General features: G+C 42.4%; 1 protein-coding gene across 5 annotated transcripts in view; it reads left to right on the forward strand.

Moving 5' to 3' along the window:
• CHD6 (chromodomain helicase DNA binding protein 6) overlaps positions 1 to 23,866 on the forward strand; it is a 130,889-nt gene that overhangs the window by 96,205 nt on the left and 10,818 nt on the right. For 3 of the 5 annotated variants that reach the window (XM_063144946.1, XM_063144953.1, XM_063144969.1), the window contains 15 exons: positions 234 to 398; positions 612 to 791; positions 2,614 to 2,724; positions 5,868 to 6,070; positions 6,710 to 6,909; positions 9,128 to 9,287; positions 10,457 to 10,546; positions 13,731 to 13,834; positions 14,702 to 14,831; positions 15,805 to 15,865; positions 16,259 to 16,313; positions 17,765 to 17,984; positions 19,424 to 19,632; positions 20,978 to 22,606; positions 22,933 to 23,081. In XM_063144946.1, the coding sequence (XP_063001016.1) occupies positions 234 to 398; positions 612 to 791; positions 2,614 to 2,724; positions 5,868 to 6,070; positions 6,710 to 6,909; positions 9,128 to 9,287; positions 10,457 to 10,546; positions 13,731 to 13,834; positions 14,702 to 14,831; positions 15,805 to 15,865; positions 16,259 to 16,313; positions 17,765 to 17,984; positions 19,424 to 19,632; positions 20,978 to 22,606; positions 22,933 to 23,081 (3,666 nt within the window). Of the gene's footprint in view, positions 1 to 233; positions 399 to 611; positions 792 to 2,613; positions 2,725 to 5,867; positions 6,071 to 6,709; positions 6,910 to 9,127; positions 9,288 to 10,456; positions 10,547 to 13,730; positions 13,835 to 14,701; positions 14,832 to 15,804; positions 15,866 to 16,258; positions 16,314 to 17,764; positions 17,985 to 19,423; positions 19,633 to 20,977; positions 22,607 to 22,932; positions 23,099 to 23,866 lie in introns of all 5 variants that reach the window. The other 2 variants (XM_063144961.1, XM_063144977.1) reach the window with 2 other exon arrangements.

Consider the following 23,866-nt stretch of genomic DNA (forward strand, 5'->3'; position numbering starts at 1 on the left):
TGTTTCTGAAAATGCTTTGGTTGTTTGAATATAATCTTTTGTGCTGATACCTTTCAAGGCATTTCATATTGCTAATCCTTCACTGGCTACATCCAGATAAAGTGAATTTATTGGGGGGGGGGTAGGCTTAACCTTTTGAGGGTGGCATGAGTGGTGTTGGGGTGGGGAGAGATCTCCTTGAAGGAAGCTGAATTCCCTTCCCCCCAATTCTGCCACCTTTCTTTTTTCTGTAGGCTCAGGCCCGCTGCCATCGGATAGGGCAAAGCAAGGCAGTGAAGGTCTATCGCCTCATAACCAGGAATTCCTATGAACGGGAGATGTTTGACAAGGCCAGCTTGAAGCTTGGCTTAGACAAAGCAGTGCTGCAGGACATTAACCGGAAGGGGAGCAACAACGGGGTAAGGAGGCCTTGAAGAGCCAGGACCTTGAGTGTGTGTGTGTGTGTGTGTGTGTGTGTGTGTGTGTGTGTGTGTATCTGTGCTCATCTTCATTCCTCTTCCTCTCCAGAGAGACATCCGATGGCAACCTACTTTTAGAAGTTGCCAGAGTTCGTGCCCTTTCTTTCTGTTCTGCAGCCAAGCTCAGAGTCTGTCTCTCTGTCTCTCTGGAAGGTACAGCAGCTCTCCAAAATGGAGGTCGAAGACTTGTTGCGAAAAGGAGCATATGGGGCTCTGATGGATGAGGAAGATGAAGGCTCCAAATTCTGTGAAGAAGATATTGACCAAATCCTGCAGCGCAGAACCCAGACCATCACGATCCAGACTGAAGGGAAGGGCTCCACGTTCTCCAAGGTTAGTGTGCTCTGTCTTGTGACTGGGGACAAAATTGGCTAAGTCTTCCGGGTGAAAAATGCTTTCTTTTTTCATCAGGAGCATGCTTGCAAAAGAGAGCATGGCTTTGAAACGATTGGGATGGCAAGAGTATCTAGCTGCTGCCCAGCCCTGTTGTTTTCTTCAAGCCCTCTCTGAGTCTGACAGGCATTTGTTTGCATAAAGTTTAAACTTCTCCTGCCTTCCTGTGCCATTGTGTCTTCGGTTAGGATCTCTCAAATAACTAGTATCCCCACCTTCTTCCTTTGACGCTACCGATGGCTGCTAAAGAAGTGCAATGGAGTTAGAAAGACAGGGTTATCAATCAGAATTGCAATTGGGCAGTGGGTATCTGTAGCAAAGAAAGGAGGAAAATGTTCTAATGGGGATAAATGGCTAGATAGGGTAATTGGAGTTGTTTTTCTGTCTATTGTCTTCTGACTTTGCTCTAGCCATGATTTCTGCCTTCCATATACTAATGAGGTTTTTATACAAAGGTACCCTCCAGATATTTTGGATTTCAACTCCCATTAGCCCCAGTCAGCAAAGCCAGTTGTCAAGAATGCTGAGAGTTGTAGTCCAGAACGTCTGGAGGGTAACAGGTTGTGGGGAGGCTGGTTTAGTGTGAAGTGCAAACTAGGGATGTGTGGATTTTGTTCTATCTGTGTTTCACATATTGTTGATGTGTCTTTCGTTCTGTTGTCCGTGCATTGATGGGTTGTACGAGAATTTCTTTCCTGTTTGCAAATGTGCCTTTGCAGTTACACTAGTATACACTTGTGCAAGTCCCTTCCCTCTCCCCCTAGTCCATAAATTCACAGCCTGCAACTTGGGAAAAGCTGGTCCGCTGCGGAGTCCACAGGTTGGACTCATAGAAATCCAGATTCATTTGAATCCATTGCAGATTTCTCCGGCATCCCTAGTCCAAATGCAGCCAATGTGTTTTTGGATTTGAAATCTGTTATCAGCTTTATACGTCAGAATAGGTAGATGTAAAGCTTGGTACATTTAATTAGCCAGAAAACTCCATTTTTCAGCACTTCTCAGAATTCTTTGAGATTCAAATTAGGAGTTGTTAAAAGAAATACCTCACTTTTTGACAATGACAATGACAAGTGTAGGGTCCCTGGACCCGGATTACAGCAGGAGGCAAATTGTTAAAATACCCTGCCCCTATGTCTAGATCAGGCCCTTGGAGTTTACTTCAGAGCAGTATTTCCCACCTTTCTTCCATCATGGACCTCAAGGTGGCCACATGAGATTTCCAGATGGTCTCGTCTCCAAGCACTGACTAGACCAAGCTTGACTTCAGTAAGGTGGCTGCCACATGTCCTTTCAGGCTATGCCCTGGGATTAGCTATGCTGGCTAGGGCAGAACATTTGGAGGGCCAGAACATTTGGAGGGCCACCAGTTGCCCATCCCTGCCTTAGAGTAAGAAAGAAAGATAGAGCTGCTTGCTACATCTTCAAAGTTGCTTGCCCCTCTGTGCTCTTCCATTGAAATCCAGTAGCTGGGCATGCTCTAATTCAGGGGTGGGGAACTTGTGGCCCTTCAGATTATTTTTGGACTCCAACTCCCATCAGCCCCAACCAATATGGCATATGGCTATGGTGATGGGAATTGTAGTCCAACAACATCTGGAGGGCCACTGGTTCCCCATCCCAGCTCTCTGATCCAAGTTCCATATTCTAAGACTTTACTCTCATAGTAAACATACGATTGTGGCTGTGCATAAGGGGCTCATGCCTACTTTGTTCTGCTGCTTTGTGAATTATAGTTTAATAACTTTCATTTCATTCCCAGGCCAGCTTTGTTGCTTCTGGAAACAGAACTGACATTTCATTAGATGATCCCAATTTCTGGCAGAAATGGGCAAAAATAGCAGAGTTGGATACAGATGCAAAGAATGAAAAGGTAATTATGGTGTTCCTGTTCTGGAAACACAAATACAATGCATGCGTAAACATATATATCCAGACAGCTGTTTGCATTGAAGTTGTGTCAGGGGTAAGGCTTGTATTGAGGCTTTTATCCACTGCTGGTATATAGGAGCTGGATGTGGACTGTACCAGAGTCTCTTTTGCAGGAACTCTGGGTTTGTCATCCTTTTCCTGTACCTACTTCTTAGAAACTATCCTGACAGCATAGGTTCTTACTTAAGTCCTTGGCCTGAAGACTGGCCTGTGAGCAGTGTTATTGACCCAGTCAGGGATAGCTCAGTAGTCCAACCTACCCCTGGGGTCAGGATACCAGATTATAATAACTTTATTAAGCAGGTAGCTTTGACTGGCAACGCTTACAGTAGATCTAAGTTGTGTGTATATTGTGTGTTGAGGGAGCACTGCAAGTTAAGGCCTGTCCTCTTTGCAGATTGGGTCTGGCTTCACTCTGGCTTCTAAAAAGTATGTCTTTATTTTACTTGTGTCTTGCTTTTACATGGGGATTCTCATCCAAAGACCTGTTGAGGTCCGTGCTGACTTAGCTTCAGCAATGCTGCAACATTAGGAATTCCTAATGATTCACTAGGCATAGCTTCACGGTTTCTTAACAGCCTAACATGGGTTCATAGTGTTAGAAATTCAGCTTTCCTCTGTTTTTTTTTTTGAAAAGTTACTAACTATATTTTCAATGCATATGAATTTGTATCTGTCTGTTTCCCTCCTGCTTCTTATCTCTCATATATGTGTGAATATTTTAGCCATATCCATCAATTTAGCTTGGAATGGTTGCACATGTTTAATACCTTAACATGTTTACCTGGAAGTAAATCTCCATTGATTTTACATTCAAGCAAGCTTGCTTAGGATTGCAGTCTAGTATAGAAAATGTTTACCTAAACACAAACACACACACACACACACATGCTTACACTCACTCACTTGCATAAAGCTCTCCAAAGTAGGATGGAATAGTATCACTTAAAAATCAGCACGAGGAAAGAGAACTTTTAAGGTTCAAGATATGTAACAAAACAAAACACAGTGATTGAAGTCAATATTAAAATTCTGAATGAAGTTGGTATGGTTTTTAATGGCTGATCATTCAATGCTTTTTTCAATTTTAAAGCTGTTTCTAAATTGAGCACCAGATGCAATTTATCCTCCACTCCCACACTTAGCAATTTAGATATTCTGTACTGTGAAATCAAATCAACTGACATTGTGGGAATGTAAAATTCAAGCATATAATTAAGTCTGTTCCTTTAAAAACTGATCTATCTCCGCCCCCCTTTTGCTGATTTCTTTTACATTGCTGTTTTTAAAGTGAAAAATCCGTACAGGGCGACACAAACAGCAGGCGCCAGAGGGAAACCTTATTACAGCAATATTATTTTTCTCTTAAAATTTTGTTGTATTTATAGCAGACATTCACCACTTGGAGTGAAAATACTGCCACGTTCAGATTTTATAAGAACAGCTTTGATGAATTAACTATTAATAAATTAATCCGTGTATTTTTAACATTCTGGTAGTGAATGTTCACCCATTGTGTCTTTAAGCTCAAGTCAACAGCTGTATTCCCCCCCTCCCCAGGGGTAGGGAATAAAAGGAAACGGTCCCTTGTACTGGGCTAGGGAAAAATGCAGACAATGATCCAACCTTTGGATTTTGGCAGTCCAGTAGCCTTACATTGTCCTTCCCTGATACTGGCAACTAAATTTATTCCCACCCTCGCAATCTGTACTCTGCCAGTGCCAAGATGGTCGTGCCCCCAAGAGGATGCTGTCTTTCCTCCTCTTTCCATCCATGCTTGCTTTTAAGGCAGTTGCTGGCATTAAATGCAAAGGGCACAATCTCCCCCGCACCCCGGTTTTGAAGGTAAAATCTGAGATTCTCTTTGCCATCAGCAGTGACTGTATGGGCCCTGTGGCTGCTCCAGCCATCACAGCCTGTCTTTCTAGCTAGGAACATTGAAGACAAAGAATGTGGATGCTGCATATTTTGGTGGAGAGGGAGGAGAACTGATCTGTTTCTGTACCTGGAAGGAAAAGAAAACATATGTGGCCTTCTTCTCCAGAGCCCAGTCATTGTGCCCGCTTGTTCCATCCAACAGCTGGTTTGCTCTGCTGTAGCTTCCTCTGGCAGAAGCCATCCTCTGTGGTGTCTGCCTCAGCGTATACCCTAGGGGTCCTGCCTTCTAAAACTGCAGCTTGGGCAGCGGCAACATCAACAGCAGCCATGGCAGAAGGGGGCTTAGATAGCAGCAGAGGGAAGATTGCTAAGCAACAGATCACAAAGCGTTTTTCCTCTTGTTTTGCTGCCATAATAGAGAGGTTCACATATACAGCTATGAGCGTGGGTGGAGAGCATAGAAAATCACTGTGACAAACAAGCAGGAAAGTGGGGGAAGGAGCACAGTCTCCATTTTATGTGTGGCCAAATCTTCTTGTAAGTAGATTTACCAACTAATGGTCATTTTTAGCTGTGAAACTTTCTTTTTTTAAAGAGAGAAGTATATTAGTATTTACTCCTGAAAAATCTATAGATTTACCTTTTCATGATCTGATTTTTAGTTTCTTGATTCTCAGGGACAGCATTTAAGCCATTTCTCATCGCGTCACATCTTTTTAAATACCAGCTTTAAAAACAGATTCGAAACATTTTCAAAAGTCAGGTTAAGTCTGGATTCCAATAAGTAATTACAAAATACATTTAAAACAAAACACTTAAATAGAGATGCATAATACGTTTATGTAATATACTATTCAGACATCACCTTTCATATAAGATCAAAGTATAAAAATAATGTATATTTTGGTGTGTTTTTGACCCCAAGGTATGTGAAATCAGCTACACAAAACAAAAAAGGTAATTATGAAAACCATGTAATTATGAAAAGCGACAAAATACCATATGAGTGCTAAGTAAAAATTGAATGTCCAGTAATTATCACAAATTTGGCCTTAGATCATTTAAACTCCCATAAAAGGATGTCATAATGGACTTCTGACATCCCAGGTCATGAAATTAATCTAGTCCCTAAGTATGGAGAGAGAGAGAAAAAGAAAGAGAGGATGCAGATTCAAGGAGTTATCACTGTTTTGTTTTACTCTACAGGAGAGCCTAGTGATTGACAGGCCCCGTGTCCGCAAACAGACCAAGCACTACAATTCCTTTGAGGAGGATGAACTTATGGAGTTCTCTGAGCTAGACAGTGACTCAGATGAGAGGCCTACACGCTCACGACGTCTCAATGAAAGAACACGTCGCTACTTACGGGCAGAGTGCTTCCGTGTGGAGAAGAACCTACTTATATTTGGGTGCGTCTCTTTGTTAAGCGTTCCTTGAGAGCTCAGCCTCATATTATCCTAAGATTGCAGCATTTTTATTTTTTATTTTAGGTTTAAGCCTTTGCTAGAAGGTGGGAGGGGGCCTCTTGGCTTAGCAATCTTTGAAGAATTAAAATCAGAAAAGCTGTCCGGTCTTTTCAAAATTCTACCATCTGTAGCATTTTCTGTGATTCTTAGAGGGAAACATGTGGGAGGAATATTGACTTCTGTGGCAAGAGAATCTCTTTGGCTCTGTAGCTACCTCTTCTCCCAATGAATGGCAAAAGTTTTTTTAGTTTTCCCTGAAGAAAGAAAACTGAAACAAGTTTTTTTTTAAAGTTTTCCCAGAAGAAGGACCTGCATGTGGTCCGAAATCTGTCGGAACCTTTCTCTTTCGTTGAATAGAACATCATTTTTACCTATCCCTTTGTTTTTGGCTTTTTGACATTCCTTGTGGGGTTTCTCTTTACCCAATACCCTCCTCATTTTCATTTTTAATTTTTGCTGTTTTTGTCTCTTCCTTTCCTTATGAGCTTGGCAGGCATCTTTGATAAACTTTCAATAAAGTGTAGAATATAAGATGCTAGAGAAATTCCATGAATCCTTATGATACACTTCTTGTTTTTCAAGCTGGGGGCGCTGGAAAGACATCCTGACCCATGGCCGATTTAAATGGCATCTCAATGAGAAAGATATGGAAATGATCTGTCGAGCACTCTTGGTCTACTGTGTCAGACATTATAAGGGAGATGAGAAAATTAAGAGTTTTATCTGGGACTTGATCACTCCAACAAAGGATGGACAGAACCAGGCCCTGCAGAACCATTCAGGTACCATTCTCATTTTGTAGTAGTATTTAATTAGCTTCTGTAAACTACAGATTAGGTTCCTGCCAGACACACTGACCCAGTTCTGTACTAAATTCTGTGCTAAGAAGCGTTTAATACTGCAACCTGTATTCCTTATGCATGTTAGGCACAGACATCTGCTAGTTGTGGGGAGGGAGGAGCTATGTAGGGCACTGAAATCCCAAGCTCAGGCTCACTTCTGGCTTCTGAAATGCTGTCTGGCACTGTTCACACCAAGTAGCCTAAACAGTCCTCAAAATCTATAAAGTTTTGCTTAGAAAGAATAATTGAGTTTCTTGGAAGACTGAATTCCGTTCCTAATACCGAATGTTGTGCTTCTTCTGAACTTGTATAGCTTGATGGGATAGTTATTTTATTTTGTATAGGAATTTCTATCTTGATCCTTTAGGGCCTATGTACCACTCAGGCTAGTGTACATCGTATTAAAATCACAATGTTGTATAACTATGTATAAAATAAAAAAATCATAAAAATATAACAGGGGCAGGAACAGCACATGAAACGACCTTTAAATTAAGCATCAGGTACTTAGCAATGTGAAACCCTGCTGAAATAAACATGCCTTAACCATGTGCTGAAAGACAGCTGGAGGTGGTTGTGGGGCAGCTGAGTTTCATGGGCAAGGTGTTAGATAAAATTGGGGCAGCCGCTTTTTTGTGGTCTCTGTGCATTCATAGACATGGGTTCCATGCATAGCCAGCTTGCTGGAAATAGTTTAGAGCAGCCTTCCTCAACCTGGGGCGCTCCAGATGTGTTGGACTGCATCTCCCTGGCTGGGTCATTCTGGGAGTTGTAGTCCAACACATCTGGAGCGCCCCAGGTTGAGGAAGGCTGGTTTAGAGCTTTAGCCAAGGTGCTTAGCCTGCACTTATTCCCCCTCCCCTTGAGAGGAAACCTGTCACCAATTGCTATGCTTTGTGAGGTGGAGTGAATACTTTCCCATTGAGGTTTGTTCTGACCATTGCATTTACAGGCTCAGAGAATCTGCTTTATGTTCTTTGTTTTGAGGGCTTAGTCCTTTTCTTACAAAGTGATCCTTTCATTTTTATCCTCTAGTTATTGTAGTGGGTGTTGTCTTTATTTTGCCCAGGAACTTTTCTTCATTTCCTCCTGTTTGGCTATGGCACAGTGGACATAAGCTGGCTGCTGCAGGGGTAAATGGCCAGTTGTCAGTGCCGCATTCTGCTCCTGATATCAAAGCCTGTGCTTCTTCTGAGCTCATGCAGAATCCCAGAATGCCCTCATCTCTGCATGCAGGCTATAATTGAGACTAAAAACATGCTCTTCCCTGTTAGATTAGTTGTCAGGATAACCCAGGAGCAAAGTATTACAGAAGTCAGCAGCCTCTGTTTTTTAAATGGGAGACATGAGAAATGCTAATTACTTCAGTCAAACTGCTAAAGTGTTGCATTCTGTGGAGGTCTGAGCAGCAGTTTCAGTCCAAAGGGTAACTCCTTCCTCACTGTAACAGCCCAGATATTTGAAATGTATTGAGATTAGTATGATTTACATGTCATGGTTGTTACCAGAATCTTCTTTCTCTTGAGAACATGGCTGCATAACTCCATTTTTCTGGGGGGGTGGAGTGGGGAGGAGGAGGGACGGGCATGAAAGATAGATGTGTCAACCAGTGGCAAGAAGTTTATTTGTATGAAGGGGAAGAGATTCAGTCTATGTTCTGTCAAGCACTTAGAGAATTAGAAAGATGTGTCTGAAGTCAATGTGTAGGGGTGTGTGGTATGTGTGTTCAGGTATGGGTATGCTGGTGGACAGATCATTGCAGTGTTTCTGAGCCCTGTGTCTTATTCCATACATCCTTCAGCTTCTTCAGGAACCATGTGTACGAACCTTTGGGAAATTCAGGAAGAGGAATCTTTTTCAGCTTGTGTGGGATTGGACCAGCTCTTTGAAAACAGGCTTTGGTGTGTTGCATGATAGAGGCCTTCAAAAGTGCCCAAGAGCCTGCCTTGTTATCTGGCCTCTTGCATTCAAACTACCTAATGTGGGTGATATTGTTACATGTTTTCACCCCAGGTTCTATCTGATCTATTTTATGTATGTGAGAATCTGTCCTCTCCATGCCCTGCCACTCCTTGAACTTCTGCACTGCCTTTTCAAGTATGCAGAGCCATCCCTGAGCCAGCAGTGCTGCTCATGTGCTCCCTCTTGCCTGTTGCAGGCTTATCAGCCCCAGTGCCAAGAGGGAGGAAGGGGAAGAAAACGAAGAGCCAGATGCTGCTCCCTGAGATCAAGAATGCAGACTGGCTCACCACCTGCAACCCTGAGATCGTCCTTCATGATGACAGCTACAAAAAGCACCTAAAACAACATTGCAACAAGTGAGCAAAAAGGGGCCTGACTGGGGGACTCTAGAATGCATTCATGGTCCACTCCTGCTTGGCCAGTGAACAGCTGTGCATGTGCTCTAAAGACAGATCTCGAATTTCATTTCATTCTGACTTCCTCCTGGGAAAGGAAGGAAGGAAGGAAGTCCAGCTTTCATACTTTTGGTGCTAGGAGTTAGATCTCTCTCTCTCTCTCTCTCTCTCTCTCTCTCTCACACACACACACACACACACACACACACACACACACACACACACACACCAGGCTCCCCGAAAATAACTCCTGAGTCATTGCTGAAACTGACTAAGAACTGGCTCAGGAAATTGAGGTTATGGGGAGGAAGGGGGGCCTTATTTCTTGACACCTATTCATGAAGATTGAGGACAACTTGATCAGGAGTGGGAAGGGCAATTGCTTCCTTTCTCTCTCTCTCTCTCTTTCTCTCTCTCTCTCTCTCTCTCTCTCTCTCTCACACACACACACCAGTACCTGTTGCCTTGTGGATCTCTGCAATGTTTCCATGATTTCCTGGGGAAGGCTTTACAGCTGGCAACTTTTGATGCATGGAACCTCAGCTCCCCTATATCCCAAATGCAATTCAGCTGGGACTGGATAGTCAGTATGGAGATAACAAGAGTGTGTTTCTCCATTAACTATCTGTTTTTGGCAGGCCTGGTATGTGTGTGAGGTTTCTGGGTTATATTTTATTTGCTTTCATTATTTGCAGCATATCATCTGCTCTTGCACAGCTTTCTTATCTCCTGTGTATTTTCTTTTAATCTTTTGTACACATACGTTGGGTAATAACCCCAGTTAGGTTATCTGCTGGTGTGGGTTGAGTTTATTTGGCTGCCTATCACCCAACACTTTCTCAGTGGCTTTACAGCCAGGTGGCTCAACATGCTGATGGTACAGCAAGTGAGGTGTCACTTAATCACTGCTACTTATTCACCAACATGGCTTTCTGGTGGCTTCCTCTTCCAGAAGTGAGACTTGGCCCCTTCAGTGCCAGTTTTGGAAGGCAGAACTAGCACCTTCCAATTGCCAGTGAACAAACTAGTAGATCTTATGGACCTTGAAGGTTGTGTCAGTGGAACTGGAGATCAGGTTGGAAGCTCAGGTTCACTTTTTGAATCTCACCGACTGCTTTTCTTTTTGTCAGGGTGCTGTTGCGGGTGCGGATGCTCTACTACTTGAAAGCCGAAGTGCTTGGGGAGGCAGCTGACAAAGCCTTTGAAGGAACCCCTGCCAAGTATGTTACATCAGCCTTCTGGAATTTTACTTTATAATCTATAGCCACCATATTGGAAACATAACCATGTGCTTGGGTTGCAGTACTCTTGTGTGTGCACTCAGCGGGAGATTATTGAACTCTATGAATGCATAGATTTCCTTAGTGTAAATTACATTTTAAAGAGATCAGTGTAGTATTTGTAAGATTCCCTGAAAATTGCATTCAGATGAGACTGACATTAAGTACAATTAGGAAGAAAACCCATGAATAGCAAAACTCCAATAGCAGACCTAAGGCCTAATCTGGAGATGGGGATGAAATGAAGTATTTAAGTAAACCACAAAATTACAGCTGTGAATGTGGCCAGAGTAGAGCTTTCACAAGAAACCGTGTTGAAAGTTCAGAAGAACCCATGGTCTCTAATTACAAAGCTTTTCACAAATTTGGGAATGCAATCAGTATTTGGAATTGGCCATAAGATTTTTCAAACGTATTGAAAAATATAAGTGAACTTCATCTAACTAAATAAAATGCATACATTAAATTGACACAAATGATCAATAAAAACTGATCAGCAAAACTAAATAGGAAAGAATGTTATTCTAAATGAAGACAAAGAAACATGATCATAAAAAAATGATTATAACAACAACAACAACAATAATAATAATGTATTTCTTACCCGCCTCTCCACTTGGATTGAGGCAGGGAACAACAGTAATATAAAACACATTAAAAACTGATTAAAAACATAGCATACATGATTAAAACATCCTTAAAACATCCTAAAACCATTCTAAAATTTCACTGGATAGGCCTGCCGGAACAGATCAGTCTTTATTGCTTTTTTAAATCCTAAAAGTCTGTCAAGTTGACGAATCAGCTAAACACAAGAAACAAATTTGAAATACAGGAATGGTGCAATAAATGGATACTTAAGCTGAAAGGAAACTCAGCTAAAGAACCCTTTACAGTTTGCAACCAGGTTATCTAAAAAGACCACTTTCTCCTGTATGAACTTGCCTGTTACTTAGGTCATCAGCAGAACACCTCTTGTGTTACATCTGTCCCAATGATCCACCTTCTCAGGGGCAAGGAGAAGGTGGTTATGCCTAGGCTCTGAAGCTCCCTCCCAAGGGAGGGTTGCCTTACCCCCTCTCTGATGGTCGGAGTGCCTTCTGCCATACTGTAAAGACTTGTCTTTTTAGATAAGCTTTTGATAGGGCACATATTAAACCTGGTTTTTAAACTGACTGTTAATTATGCTGAAGCTGTTATTTCTTTCTTCTACTTTTATAAACTTGCGCTTTTAGTGAATGTATTGTTCTATTGCTGTTCTTATCCTGTTTTAAATTGAATTTTGATTGTTAGCTCGACTTATTATTTTATTATGTGTTGTGAGCCACCTTGGACTATTTTTAGGCAGGAAACCATCTTACATAATAAGTACAGATGTTTAAATTAGAAATCCAATAGTAAATTCTTAATGCTGACTTTGCAGCACTAAAATCACAAATCTGTAAACAGCATAAAAATATTGATCACTATCTAAGCCTAAAACTTCAGATTTTTTGGAGTGACCAAAGAGATTTTTAACAATGCAGTAAGTAGTTCTTTAAATAGTCTTAAAGAAAGATTAAGTGAGAGCTTGCGACCAAGATATAAATATTTGGTGTCGCATACAGTCATAAAGCTTTTCTCTGGCAAAGTCCAAGGTGGCAGTCTAAAATAACAGAAAATGACCTGGCACTCCAGATAAATGTAACTACTAATTTCCGGAGCTGTACTAATACTTAATTTTGATTCCTAAGATTCAGGTACTTGAGTTTTAAATTACAATCCTAATTTAAGGGCTGTTTGTTAGAGCTATTTATTTATTTATTGCATTTCTACACCACCCAGTAGCCGAAGCTGTCTGGGCAGTTCACAAAATTAAGACCATTCAAAGTATAAATATAAGGGAAAATCCAACATAAATTCTACTTAGAGTAAACCCATTGAAATAAATGTGACTTAAGTTAGACATGACTAACTTCAGTCCCATTCATTTCAGTGTATTTCCTCTAAGTAAGGCTTATGTTGAATTTTACTAATTATTATTTGAATTTTACTAATTATTGTTGAATTTAACTAATTATTATTTAAACAACTGTTGATTGGACATTATATTTATCCCAATATCAACAAGAGTTGATTCTTAGAAGTACAAACTCCCCAACACATTATAGGTGTTGGACTTTGCTGAGAGATTCACAGTACTTGGGAAAGAAAAAATATGTGAATATTGTTTGTAAGAACTGCTTTTTGTGTCCTTCACTGGAGCACATAATATCCTTTAAGCAAGTGATAAGCTCACTGGGTGAGAATAGAAGGTCACACTGAGAGAGGAGAAACACAGCAAGACAACTGAACAGAATTACTATTCAGAATACAGATCAGAGGAGTGTTGCCTGGATTACAGACGGCAGGCTCTGCTAGTTTCTGCAGTTTAGTAGAGTTACTGTGCAATATACGAAGAGAAAGAAAAACATGTTGCTCTTGGTCCAATTGCTATTATGTCAGTCCTCAAGTAGAGGTGGCATACCTTGACCTACTTCGTTCCACAACTGCTTTAGAGGCCTGTGTTTACTGCCCTGCATAAATGAGATGGGAACCCGCACTATAGTCTGAGTAGTTTGTCATTGAAACTCATGGAACTATAGTTTGTTGCCTCAGCAATGCCTTCAAAATCCAAGTTGGGATACTTGATCATGAATGTTGCATGCTTGGAGCAGTAGTCTCTTTCAGCTGAGACAGTATACTGAATAGCAGTGTCTTGGAAGTGGTCTCCCTCAAGTTGTGAAGATGCAAACTGATGACCAACTCATTCTGGGTTCAATTTAAAGTGCTCATATTAACCTTTAAAGCTTTAGGCAGCTGAGGACCAGGTTATTTTGAAGGATCACCAATGATGATGATGATTTGAACCTACCAGGCTTTAAGATAGTCTTAGAGGTATATCAGTAGTGATAGGTAACAGGGACAGAATGGAGGCCCCATAGTTGAGGAATTTCCACCCCCACCCCCAGTTCTATCGAGTCCTCTCTTTGCCAGTCTTTAGAGATAGTGTTCAATTCCTTCCCCTTATAATTTATACAAATCAGTAGAATGCATGGGCCTGTTCCAGACACTTTGCTACATAAACTGTGCCTGTGTTTCACAGAGATCTGGATTTCCTGCTGCCAGACATTGACTACGTGGAGATACCTGTTGATTGGTGGAATGCTGATGCAGACAAATCCCTGCTCATTGGAGTTTTCAAACATGGTATTTCCTTTTATTGAGGTTGGAATGTTAATGGGCATTCCTACAGTATGAGGCTGTTCCTGGGAGTGGGGAACTGGATACAATTTGGGATAATTCCTGAAGACTTTTTGAAAATATAACTTAATCTCACAGCTTTCTGTTTCTCAGTTGTCCTTTTCCCATCCTTCTATGGGAAAAACATAGGCAGGGCTTCATGTACCCTGTATTCTGTGACCTGTCTAAGGCTCCAATCCTGTGCGCACTAAACTGTGAGTAAGCTCCATTGAACTCAGTGGAACTTACTTTCTAGCAAACATGCATAGGATTTCTCTGTAAATCATGCAAAGTTTGAGTGATGGGAATGAAAGATGATTGAATGGTTATGTATTGTGTGCTTTGGTTGCATAAAAGAAAAAGAATACATGTTACAATTGTAATATTATATTAAAGTATTTATTTGGTAGTTTGTAATGGGTTGATTTGTAAAGAAATAATTATAGGTTATAATTTAGTGTAAAAGTGATTTCAATGGCTATTTAATAATATATGTTTTTAGAACTGTTTTCCATATAATTCCTTAACTTACATGTTTATTTTATCATGGTAAGAGGTAATGAGTTATGCTGTCCACTGAATACTTGAAATCCTGCTTGGCCCTCCTCTGGCTTTGAAGATTTCACCATTCATTGCCTTCACACTCTTCCTATATTATGCAATATAGCGAGGTGAACTTATTCAGTCACAGTGCTGGGCCATATATAGTAGGCAGCCCACTGGTCCTACCTCTGACTGTTTCTTGCTGCTTATGTGGACATTAAGGGAATGGTAGTAGGGACAAGTTTGGAAGTGCATGGAAGAATATCAGTATAAACTCCTGTGTCTTTTCAGGCTATGAACGGTACAATGCTATGCGAGCTGACCCAGCCCTGTGCTTCCTTGAGAAGGTAGGCATGCCAGATGAGATGCTGCTGTCTGCAGAGCAGAGTGTCATTGATGGAGTGCAGGATGCTCCAGAAAGGTAAGCCCATGTTGGGCAGCAATCAGTCTGCCACTGAAGCAGAGTTGCTTACAACGCAAACACAATCCATACTTCAGCAACAGTACTGACTGTCTCAATCGGGGTGGGAATGAGGCCCCTGAATTCAGCCCTCTGCCCTCCAGCACTGCAGTTAGGTGTTTGTTTTTTTAAATCCCCCATTGGCACCATTGGTTAAGTGGCTGTGTGGGAGGCATCTTCAGTTTGTGTGTGTGTATCTCTCTGGAGAGGGAAGAGCTAACCCTGTCCTCCCTGAGTGCTGTAACCACCCTCTGCAAAAAATCATGCAAACCCTGCACTGGGTTTAGAGGCTTTTAGAAAGCCTGGTTGCTGCATGGGAGATATTTTCAGGTGTGTGTGTGCGTGCATGTGTGTGCTATTGTGTGAATGAGTGGGTGTTGTGTGAAAATGGTTGTGCATGTATGCTATGTGTAAAAACAGGTGTGTTATATGTGAAAATGCATGGGTGTGTATGAAACAGAGTGGGATTTAAACATCCATTTTTAACCCCTCCTACTTTTGGCAGGTGTGTGGGCCCTCTTCTAGCATGTGGGCCCAGAATGTTCCCTGAAAGGGCATGTGGTCCTTGGGTCTAGATGCTGTTGTCTCTCTAGGAGCAGCACTCAGAGGGTCTAAGTGATTCAGAGTGGTGCTGTAAATTGGCAGATGAGGAGTCCTGGCTTGTATGAAATATATCACGAGTAGTGTACTCTTGAGAAATCCTTTCCATAGACTGGGTGTGAGTTATGTTTGTATCTGCTTCCATACAGTTATGAGAAGGCCTATGCACGGTGTTTGAAAACTGGGTTATACTTTTGTGTTAGGTCAGCAAAGGGATGTAGCCAGCACTGCTTGCCCCTGCATTAATTGAATTAATGCATGGAGAGCTCTGTCAGAAATACCTTGTCTTATGAAGCTTGTGCAGACTCAACTCCTGCTGAATTGCTTTCTTTAGGGGAAATGTGGATAAAGAAGAGAGCAGTGCAGACAAGCTAGATGGGCTGCAGAAACAGGAGGTAAGTGTGATTTGGCGAGTGAACGGTTCATTCTGTATACTTTTTGCTATCAGTCTTGATGCTGTTAAAGACTGGGCTAAATAAAAACACAAATATCACCCATGACAATTTCAGATCCCTCAAAATTTAGGATTTTAATCTCATGTTTTTCAGATGGCTTTGTAGTTATGGCTTTACTGGTGTAATGCATGTTATACTGAAGGAGATACAGATTTGTTTTGGTTTTTTTTACTGCCTTCAGTGGTTTATAGAAATGAGTCAGTATGTCTGGCATAAAACCATACAGTGAAACTAGAATGACCTTGCTTGACTGTATTGTCTGTGTACTCAGCTTTTGTCCTAGAAGCCAGTGTCTAAAGTAAATTCTGTTGATGTTGGTTTGTTTTTCCACAGGAGACCTCAGATTGTTGCGGTGAAGTCACTGAGAAGAAGGATGACAGTGTGGCAGGTGAGGCTGTGCATCTGGATGTTTTAGGGAATGTGGTAATATTAAAGTTATTGACTAGAATAGCTGCTTATGCTCATTTCTAGTAGAAATAGAATCAGCATATCTAGAAGCCTATCTTGCAAGAGATATCTAATTAAAAGGTCACCATGCTTTTGAAAAACTTCAGCGATGCTTAGGTGCTTCAGGTATTTTCTGACTTTATAAACTCAGACACAGGACCTCTGAGTGATAGCTGCTATTTTCTATTTATTTTATTTTAAATATTTTATCCCACTCTTCTCTGTACACCTCAAAAGTGGATTCATAAAAGTAAAAATACATCAGTGCGTATGTTAAAATATCAAAACAACATTCAGTAATAAAACGTATAATAATGCCTGTCAAATCTTAGGCCCTCAGAATTGCTGAACATCAGGAAACGGGAAGGCATTGCACAGCTCTCTTAAAGAAAACAAAATAGTTGACTTTCTGTAGGAAAGAAATCCCACAGTACTGGGGTCACCACAGGAAAAGACCTTGCTCCATAAATTGATCTTGGAGCACTGATTTCCAAATGGGAAATTGGATTGGAAGCAGTTTTTACTATGGAAAATAGCACATACTGTGTCCTGGTTCACACAACATGGTTGGAACATTGTGGGTTATTTAACCCAAAATGAGACAGTGTTGTGTGCAGCTCCCCTTATGAATATACAATTCCAGATTGAAGCGATCAGGGGCTGTGGTGTGCCATGCAAGTCTAGCCATTGCGGGTTAAACAACCTACCTATAAACCTCAATGAACCAACCATGCCCTCTGAGTGGCTCTTTCTTCTGGACCGGGGATTAAAAGTGCCAAGCCTAAGCATAGACAAACTTTTGGCAACAATATTTCTGGGGTTTATTTTATGATATAGAAGCCCCAGTAGCCAGAAGACAGTCAGATTAAAAAGCACACGGCTTTGGCATTGTCAGTTAAAGCGAACATCATCATCATGGGGACAGAAACCATGAAACTCAATAAGCTTCGAATATGAAATTATATTGGTGAAACTCAGCCATTCAGATGATGGCTGATAAATCTCTAGATGCAACTGATTTCAGTTGGCAATTGCATTTGCAAGGATCGTTTTTATAATTTAGGACCAAACTTCTATTTTCCCCTTTGGGCATGTATGTATTTCTAATCATGCTGGGAGATAGTTTCCTTGACTACCTTTTCTAGTCTATTCAAAGGCATCAGATTCAGTAGGAAAGAAAGTAAAACAGACAAAATAGGCTGAATGAATTTTGAGCCACAAGGACTCAGAAACCAGATGCTGGCTGCCTATCCCAACTATTACTGAGACATGATGGACAGGATACGTCTGTGTATACGTAGGTGTGGTGAAATACTTAATGAATCTGTAGGGTGTGTGCAAAGACTCTGCAGGAATTGCATTAAATATTAATGACCTTGCTGATGTTTGAAGCCCAGGATGGCTCCGACCCAGACAAATCCAGCTGGCCTGTGTCGTCCGCCCTCACAGCCAGACTGCGGCGTCTTGTCACCGTCTATCAGCGCTGCAACCGTAAAGAGCTACCTTCTAGGCCTGAGATCATGGGCCCTTGTAATCATGGCTATTGGCTGCAAGAAGAGATGTTTAGGAGGGCCAACGAGATGGATCCTATGAACAAGGAGATGCAGAAAAGGTAAAGAGAGAACAGTGGGCTGCAGACAGAAGGCCTGAGCTTATTTGGACTCAGTGCAATTTTCATAGATGGGCAAAAACTGTCGAGAATGGGTCCTCGAGCAGTGTAGCTGGCTCATAATTGCAAGCTTGCAAGTGCTACCCCTGTTATTAGATATCCATACACAGTCAGAGTCCAGATTCTGACGCAGTCCAAAGATGGCCCCACCAGCAAGGGAATGTTCTCCTAACACTAGTATTCCACAAATATGTTTGCCACACGTGCTGTAGCGAGTGCGGTGATGTCTTCTGGCAAGGATAAGTGGCCAGGCTTCCTCCAAACATTGAAGTTACAAAGGTAGGTGAGACCATCTGAGCAGTTGCACAACAATCCCTCTATCACCTCCCCAGCTCCAAAGTTGTGAGGAAGGCTGGGGATTGTTGTCAGCTGCGTGATGAAGGTGCCTGAAGAACTTTAGCCATGCAGGGCCAAACCAGTTCCACCTCTCCCTCTGCTGGTCTTTTCTGCTTTAGAGCAGGAAAGGCAGGCAGAGGAAATGGATGCAGCTGCCTGAAAGCGCCCTGCGCACCTTCAGACAATGGTGCCCAGCCATGCATACTCCCAGCCTTCTCCTTGAAGAAGACCAGGAGGTAGAACATCAGGTGGCCAGGAGTATTGGATGACCACTGCCTGCAGGTGCTCCATGTGCCTTTGACTGCATTGTTCCACAGCACACACATACTCCTGGCATTTTTCCTTAGGAAATGATGGCTGGGGTGGGTTCAATGGCTTGATGGGAGGCAGGTGATTGCCAATTTTGGTTTGGCCAGTAAGGCTATCGGGAAATGGTATCCCCTTGCCTTGAACAGAGAACAGATTGAGAAGGAGCCTATCTTGTGGAGTTATACAAGTTCAACAGAAAGACACAGAACTTCAGAACTAGATGGGACAGTTGGTCTATCCAGGTGGCACCTGTTTCAAAGTGGCCACTAATTAGTAGAGAAAAGACTAATTTTCACCCTCCTACAATATTATGCCAAGTCCTCTATGCATTGAAAGGAAGCTGAAGCAGAAGGAACATTTTACATTAAGTGTTCATAGTGACATGAGCTGTTACTATGAAAAGGTGCAAGGTGTTCTTTTCATTAGTATCTGAAGAAGAAGAGGTCAGCCACTGGCTCACTGATATCGAGGTTTTGAGGAGCGGGGATTGTTTTGAGGAACCATCCTGTGCATTGTGAGAGAACTCTGTTCCTCATAATTGCCAGTACTGAGCTGCTTTCCATACTCACTTGGACTTTTAAAATGTATTATACATGAACTTTAAAGTAAAACAGAAAATAGCACATTGGATAGATCTGAACTGATGCATAATTACGGACACACTGAAGAGTGGGAGGAAATTGCAGGTGTCATGACTTTCTGTCTGTAAGTCTGTGTGTTCTTCATGCATTCTGCAGGTGGACCAGAAGAGAGCAAGCAGATTTCTACCGCACAGTCTCTTCATTTGGGGTCATTTATGATCCAGAGAAGAAGATCTTTGACTGGACTCAGTTCCGATCCATTTCACGTTTGGAGAAGAAAACTGATGAGAGCTTAGAAAAATATTTCTACAGCTTTGTTGCCATGTGCAGGAATGTCTGTCGCTTGCCCCACTGGAAAGAAGATGGTGAGTAGAAACCATTCAAGGCATATAGATTTGAAATACAAGTGGAAACTGCAACAAAATGCTGCAGTGTGGAGTGCCTCCTGTCCAGGATTCTAGCCATTCCATTTCTCCTCCCCTGGCTTTCTTTCTTTCCTCCCTCCACCCCCCACAACAGTCAGTTAATAATCCATGGCCACTGAGCAGGCTCAGCCCTCAGCGACCTATTTGGAGTCATAACACCTCCCCCCAGCAATTATTTCCTAATGTGTTTTTTGTTTGTTTGTATTTCTAAGGCAAAATAAAGGACTAGAAACTGATAATGTACATATTTAAGACTGTTCACAGGGTCAGGAAAATGCACATCTATCTGATAATTCGAATTAAGTAGCCATGTTCAGAGGACTATTATTTGAATAAACATGGCTGTTAATTGCATGAAATTTACACATGTAAAATAAAACATTAGAGACAGGAACATCAAAAGAAAAAGCACTGTAGTCCGAGAAGCAAAGTAAGCAGGTGGTCAAAGTACTTTGCTTTGTTTATGCCACCCTTTAGTTGCATTAGGTAACTGTAAACCAGTTGCTGTGCATTTCAAACATGTCTCAGGAATCCCAGTTGAGTCCGATGTTCAGGTGAAAACTATGAAGGCTGAGAAGGATATTATTAATCTCTGAGGCCTTTATTTATATTGTTCAGATGACCCGAATCTGCAAGCAACGTTGCTTCATTGTACACTTGTTCCCTCCTTTTCTGCATGGCTTGCTGGGACCATTGTGGCACCGATATGCACACCTGGCTTCCATGTATTGACAAAAGGGGTATCCCATGGGGAAAGGCTGCCTGCCTTTTCCAGAGACATTTCCTCAGCTTGTGCTACCAGGGCTCGCAGGGAGGCAGCACCAGCACTTTTTGATCAGCTGGATGCTGGCGTCATCTGCCACCCCCTTCAGACTTCCTTGTTCTCTCTGAGCTTAGCTGCAATCCTCATAGTAGCTGGGCAGGGGACAGAATGAATTTTCCAGCAACAATATATTGTTCCCTGTTGTAATGCAAAGTATTTTGGGGTGGCTTGATTTAAATGGACAATTGAGACCCATCAGCTTTATGAAAGACTTGCTCCTGGTGGAGATGTAAAGTGCTAGAACTGGTTTATTGACATGGCTGTCTGTGTAGCTGTGGGGACTTTCATGATGAGCACCTGCACTTCAAAATTCACCACTACACCACTGTATCCTGCAACATTGAGCCACGAAGTTGAGCCACTATCAAATGTCCTGATACTTGCAGTACTTTGACTTTAGTTCAAAGCCAGTATTGCCCTTTCTGGTTTTATTTATCTACCTCTCCTTTTCTACACCTGCAGGCCCAGCAGATCCTAGTATCTATGTTGAACCAATTACAGAGGAGCGTGCTGCAAGGACGCTGTACCGAATCGAGCTCCTACGGAAGGTCCGTGAGCAGGTGCTGCGGTGTCCGCAGCTGCACGAACGGCTTAAACTTTGCCGTCCTAGCCTGTACCTTCCTGTGTGGTGGGAGTGTGGTAAGCATGACCGGGATCTGCTCATTGGCACAGCTAAACATGGGCTGAACCGTACAGACTATTACATCATGAATGACCCCCAGTTGTCATTTTTGGATGCCTACAGAAACTATGCACAGCACAAAAGGACAGGGGTTGTTGGAGCAGAAAACTTGTGTTGCCACCATCAGGCAAATTCTAAACTGTATTGCTCCCCTTCATACAACCAAGTGGAAAGAAAGCGCATGTCTGCAGAGGCCGAAACCGAGAGCTGCATCAAGCTAGCAAACTCAGGCAACAGTCTCTCCCAGGCAGAAAACATTTCTCAGGATGGCAGCTGTGAAAACTTCATGTCTAAAGTCCGGGGTATGATTTCCATTAACTATGATGAGAGCTCTTTGCCTGACTCTTTGATGTGCATGATGTATGATGAAAAAGCCTGCAATAGTGAGCACAGCTCCCTTGCCCGTGACAGCCCCAGCTGCACAGATATTAGCAGCAATACTACGAAAATGGCGGAGGGCAAAATAGAAGGGGATGAAGACCTCTCTAGCTGTGATGCTGAGACTACAAGAGAGCCCTCCTACCTGGATCATTTACAATTTGGCACTGACCAAATGGAGGGTCCAAACACAGCGCAGGAGCCTTTAGTCGAGGAGGCAAAGCCCTCCAAGAGCTTTCCTGTGGAATCTTGTAGCGCCCTTCAGCACATGGAGAGTCAGTATGCTAGCCCAGGATCAGTCCCATTTGAAAGAGATGGCATGGAAGGGGTCCTCAGCATTGGAGTGTACGGCCCCACTCTTCACAACTTTGATATCAAAGTCCACCCTGAGAAGAGATTCATGGGTTTGTTGCATGAAAAGGGCTTGGAGGAGAAATCAGTGCAAAGTCAGAGCCACAGTGAAGAGGAGGAAGAGGAAGAGGAAGAGGAGGAAGAGGAAGACCATCTGGAGGCAGCTGCTGACACAGTGGAAAATTTGAGAGGCTGCTTAAAAATGCCAGATGGTGACAAAGCCAATCCCAGGACGCAAGAGGACCAGAAGCACAGTTCATGTATTCTCACCACTCTGGATGCACTCATGGAGGAAAGGAATAAGGAGCTGGTGGAATCAATCTCAAGTGAGCAGGCAGCATCCAAATGTGACAGTGACCCTGGGGTGGGGGATGACGATCAAGCTGAATGTGAGAGTCTTGAGGAGCACACCCCAGCCTTGCCGGAGATCCAGGCCTGCCACCACCACTTCCACCACCACCACCACCACCACCCTGCACGTAGCCAAACGTCAGCAATTCAGATGGAGCTCCTTAAGTCACATCCTGTTTGCATGGAAGCAGACCCCTGGGGTGATGATGCTGAGGAGAAAAGGGCAAGTCCTGTAGGCCAACCCCTCTGTAGGAATGAAATAAAGAGAGAAGAGGAAGAGTGTGAGAATCAGGACTTAGAGAAGAGGGAGGGAATCAGCCAAAATCAAGGTAAGAGTGTTGTGAGGATATCTTTCTATTAGTGAGCATTCTTGCATATTGGGTGCAAAACTTCAGACCTGGGGTCCCAGTCCAGCCCTCTGAGGTTTCCCAGAAGGCCACCTGCTTTCCCTTGGCTCCACCCCCTTTCTCTCAACCACCAAATTACTGACATTGCCCTTCTGGTATATGGGAGCTGTTGGAAGATCCCAGACCATGAAGACTGCCATTGTGAGCTCTCAGGGTCCCTTACAGCTCTGTCATCAATGCCTTAAAAAGGTTGAAAAGAAGAGAGGTTTGGGGCCTCAACCAATCTGTTGTTTTCCACTATTACCTAGATTGTTTTGAGAAGTTTGCTGAAGATGAAAGTAAGAGTTCCATGTTTGCTGTGCCTGGAGAGATGGATGAGCTTCAAGATGTCCGAGCGCCTACCATAGCTCAACTCTTGCAGGAGAAGACACTCTACTCTTTCTCAGAGTGGCCTAAGGTGGCTTGGTAGCTTAAGTATGCATGAATAAGGGCTTTAGGTCAATGCTCAGCAGAGACTGAGATCCACTTACTGTGTTACTTTTTTTTAAAGACATAGGTATCCCCTAGCAAGTGTCTGAATTCCTTTAAACATAGTGTGTGAAGAAGAATATAGATGTCTATTCTTAAGAGAAAGACATGCCTAGCAACATTTTATAAGCAGCTCCAAAGGGTTTCTCCAAGTTGAATATTCCTCTGTCAAACGTTTTGCATTATATTCCCATATTTTTTCAGACATGGGTGTTAATCTCCATAGCTATCCTGTGCCTTCAGTATGTCATGTGAAAAGCACTCTTATATGTGTGATTCCAGTGGGCTTTAGCTCTCTGTGTTAAATATTTATAAAAGGCAGGCATTTACCCTCTGGAAAATGTGCTAGTACATTTAAAACTGCTGTTTGAGGTCTTCTTTGAAGACAAAAATGTGTATGTTCGTTTTTTCATTTCTCTTTGTCACTGTCCTCCTGTGCTGAGTCTGGAGTCAAGCAAGATTTCAGCTGAGTTGACAAGAGCTTCTAGCAGGTCTAATGCCCATTGTTGCCCTACTGTACTTTTCCTCTTATTTGAGGGAAGGAACCTTTATCACCTACCATTTACTTCTTTCTGCATGCCAGGCTGCAGAACACCACTGTAGTTATTATCACTTAATGTTAAAATACTGCTACAGGGAATTAATAAACTAACTAGAATATTACTGATGTTGAGGGATATACTCACTGTGTTCATGACTGCAGTCTAATAGGGC

This window comes from Elgaria multicarinata, chromosome 1 (genome assembly GCF_023053635.1).
Source record: "Elgaria multicarinata webbii isolate HBS135686 ecotype San Diego chromosome 1, rElgMul1.1.pri, whole genome shotgun sequence".
NCBI classification, from domain to species: domain Eukaryota; kingdom Metazoa; phylum Chordata; class Lepidosauria; order Squamata; family Anguidae; genus Elgaria; species Elgaria multicarinata.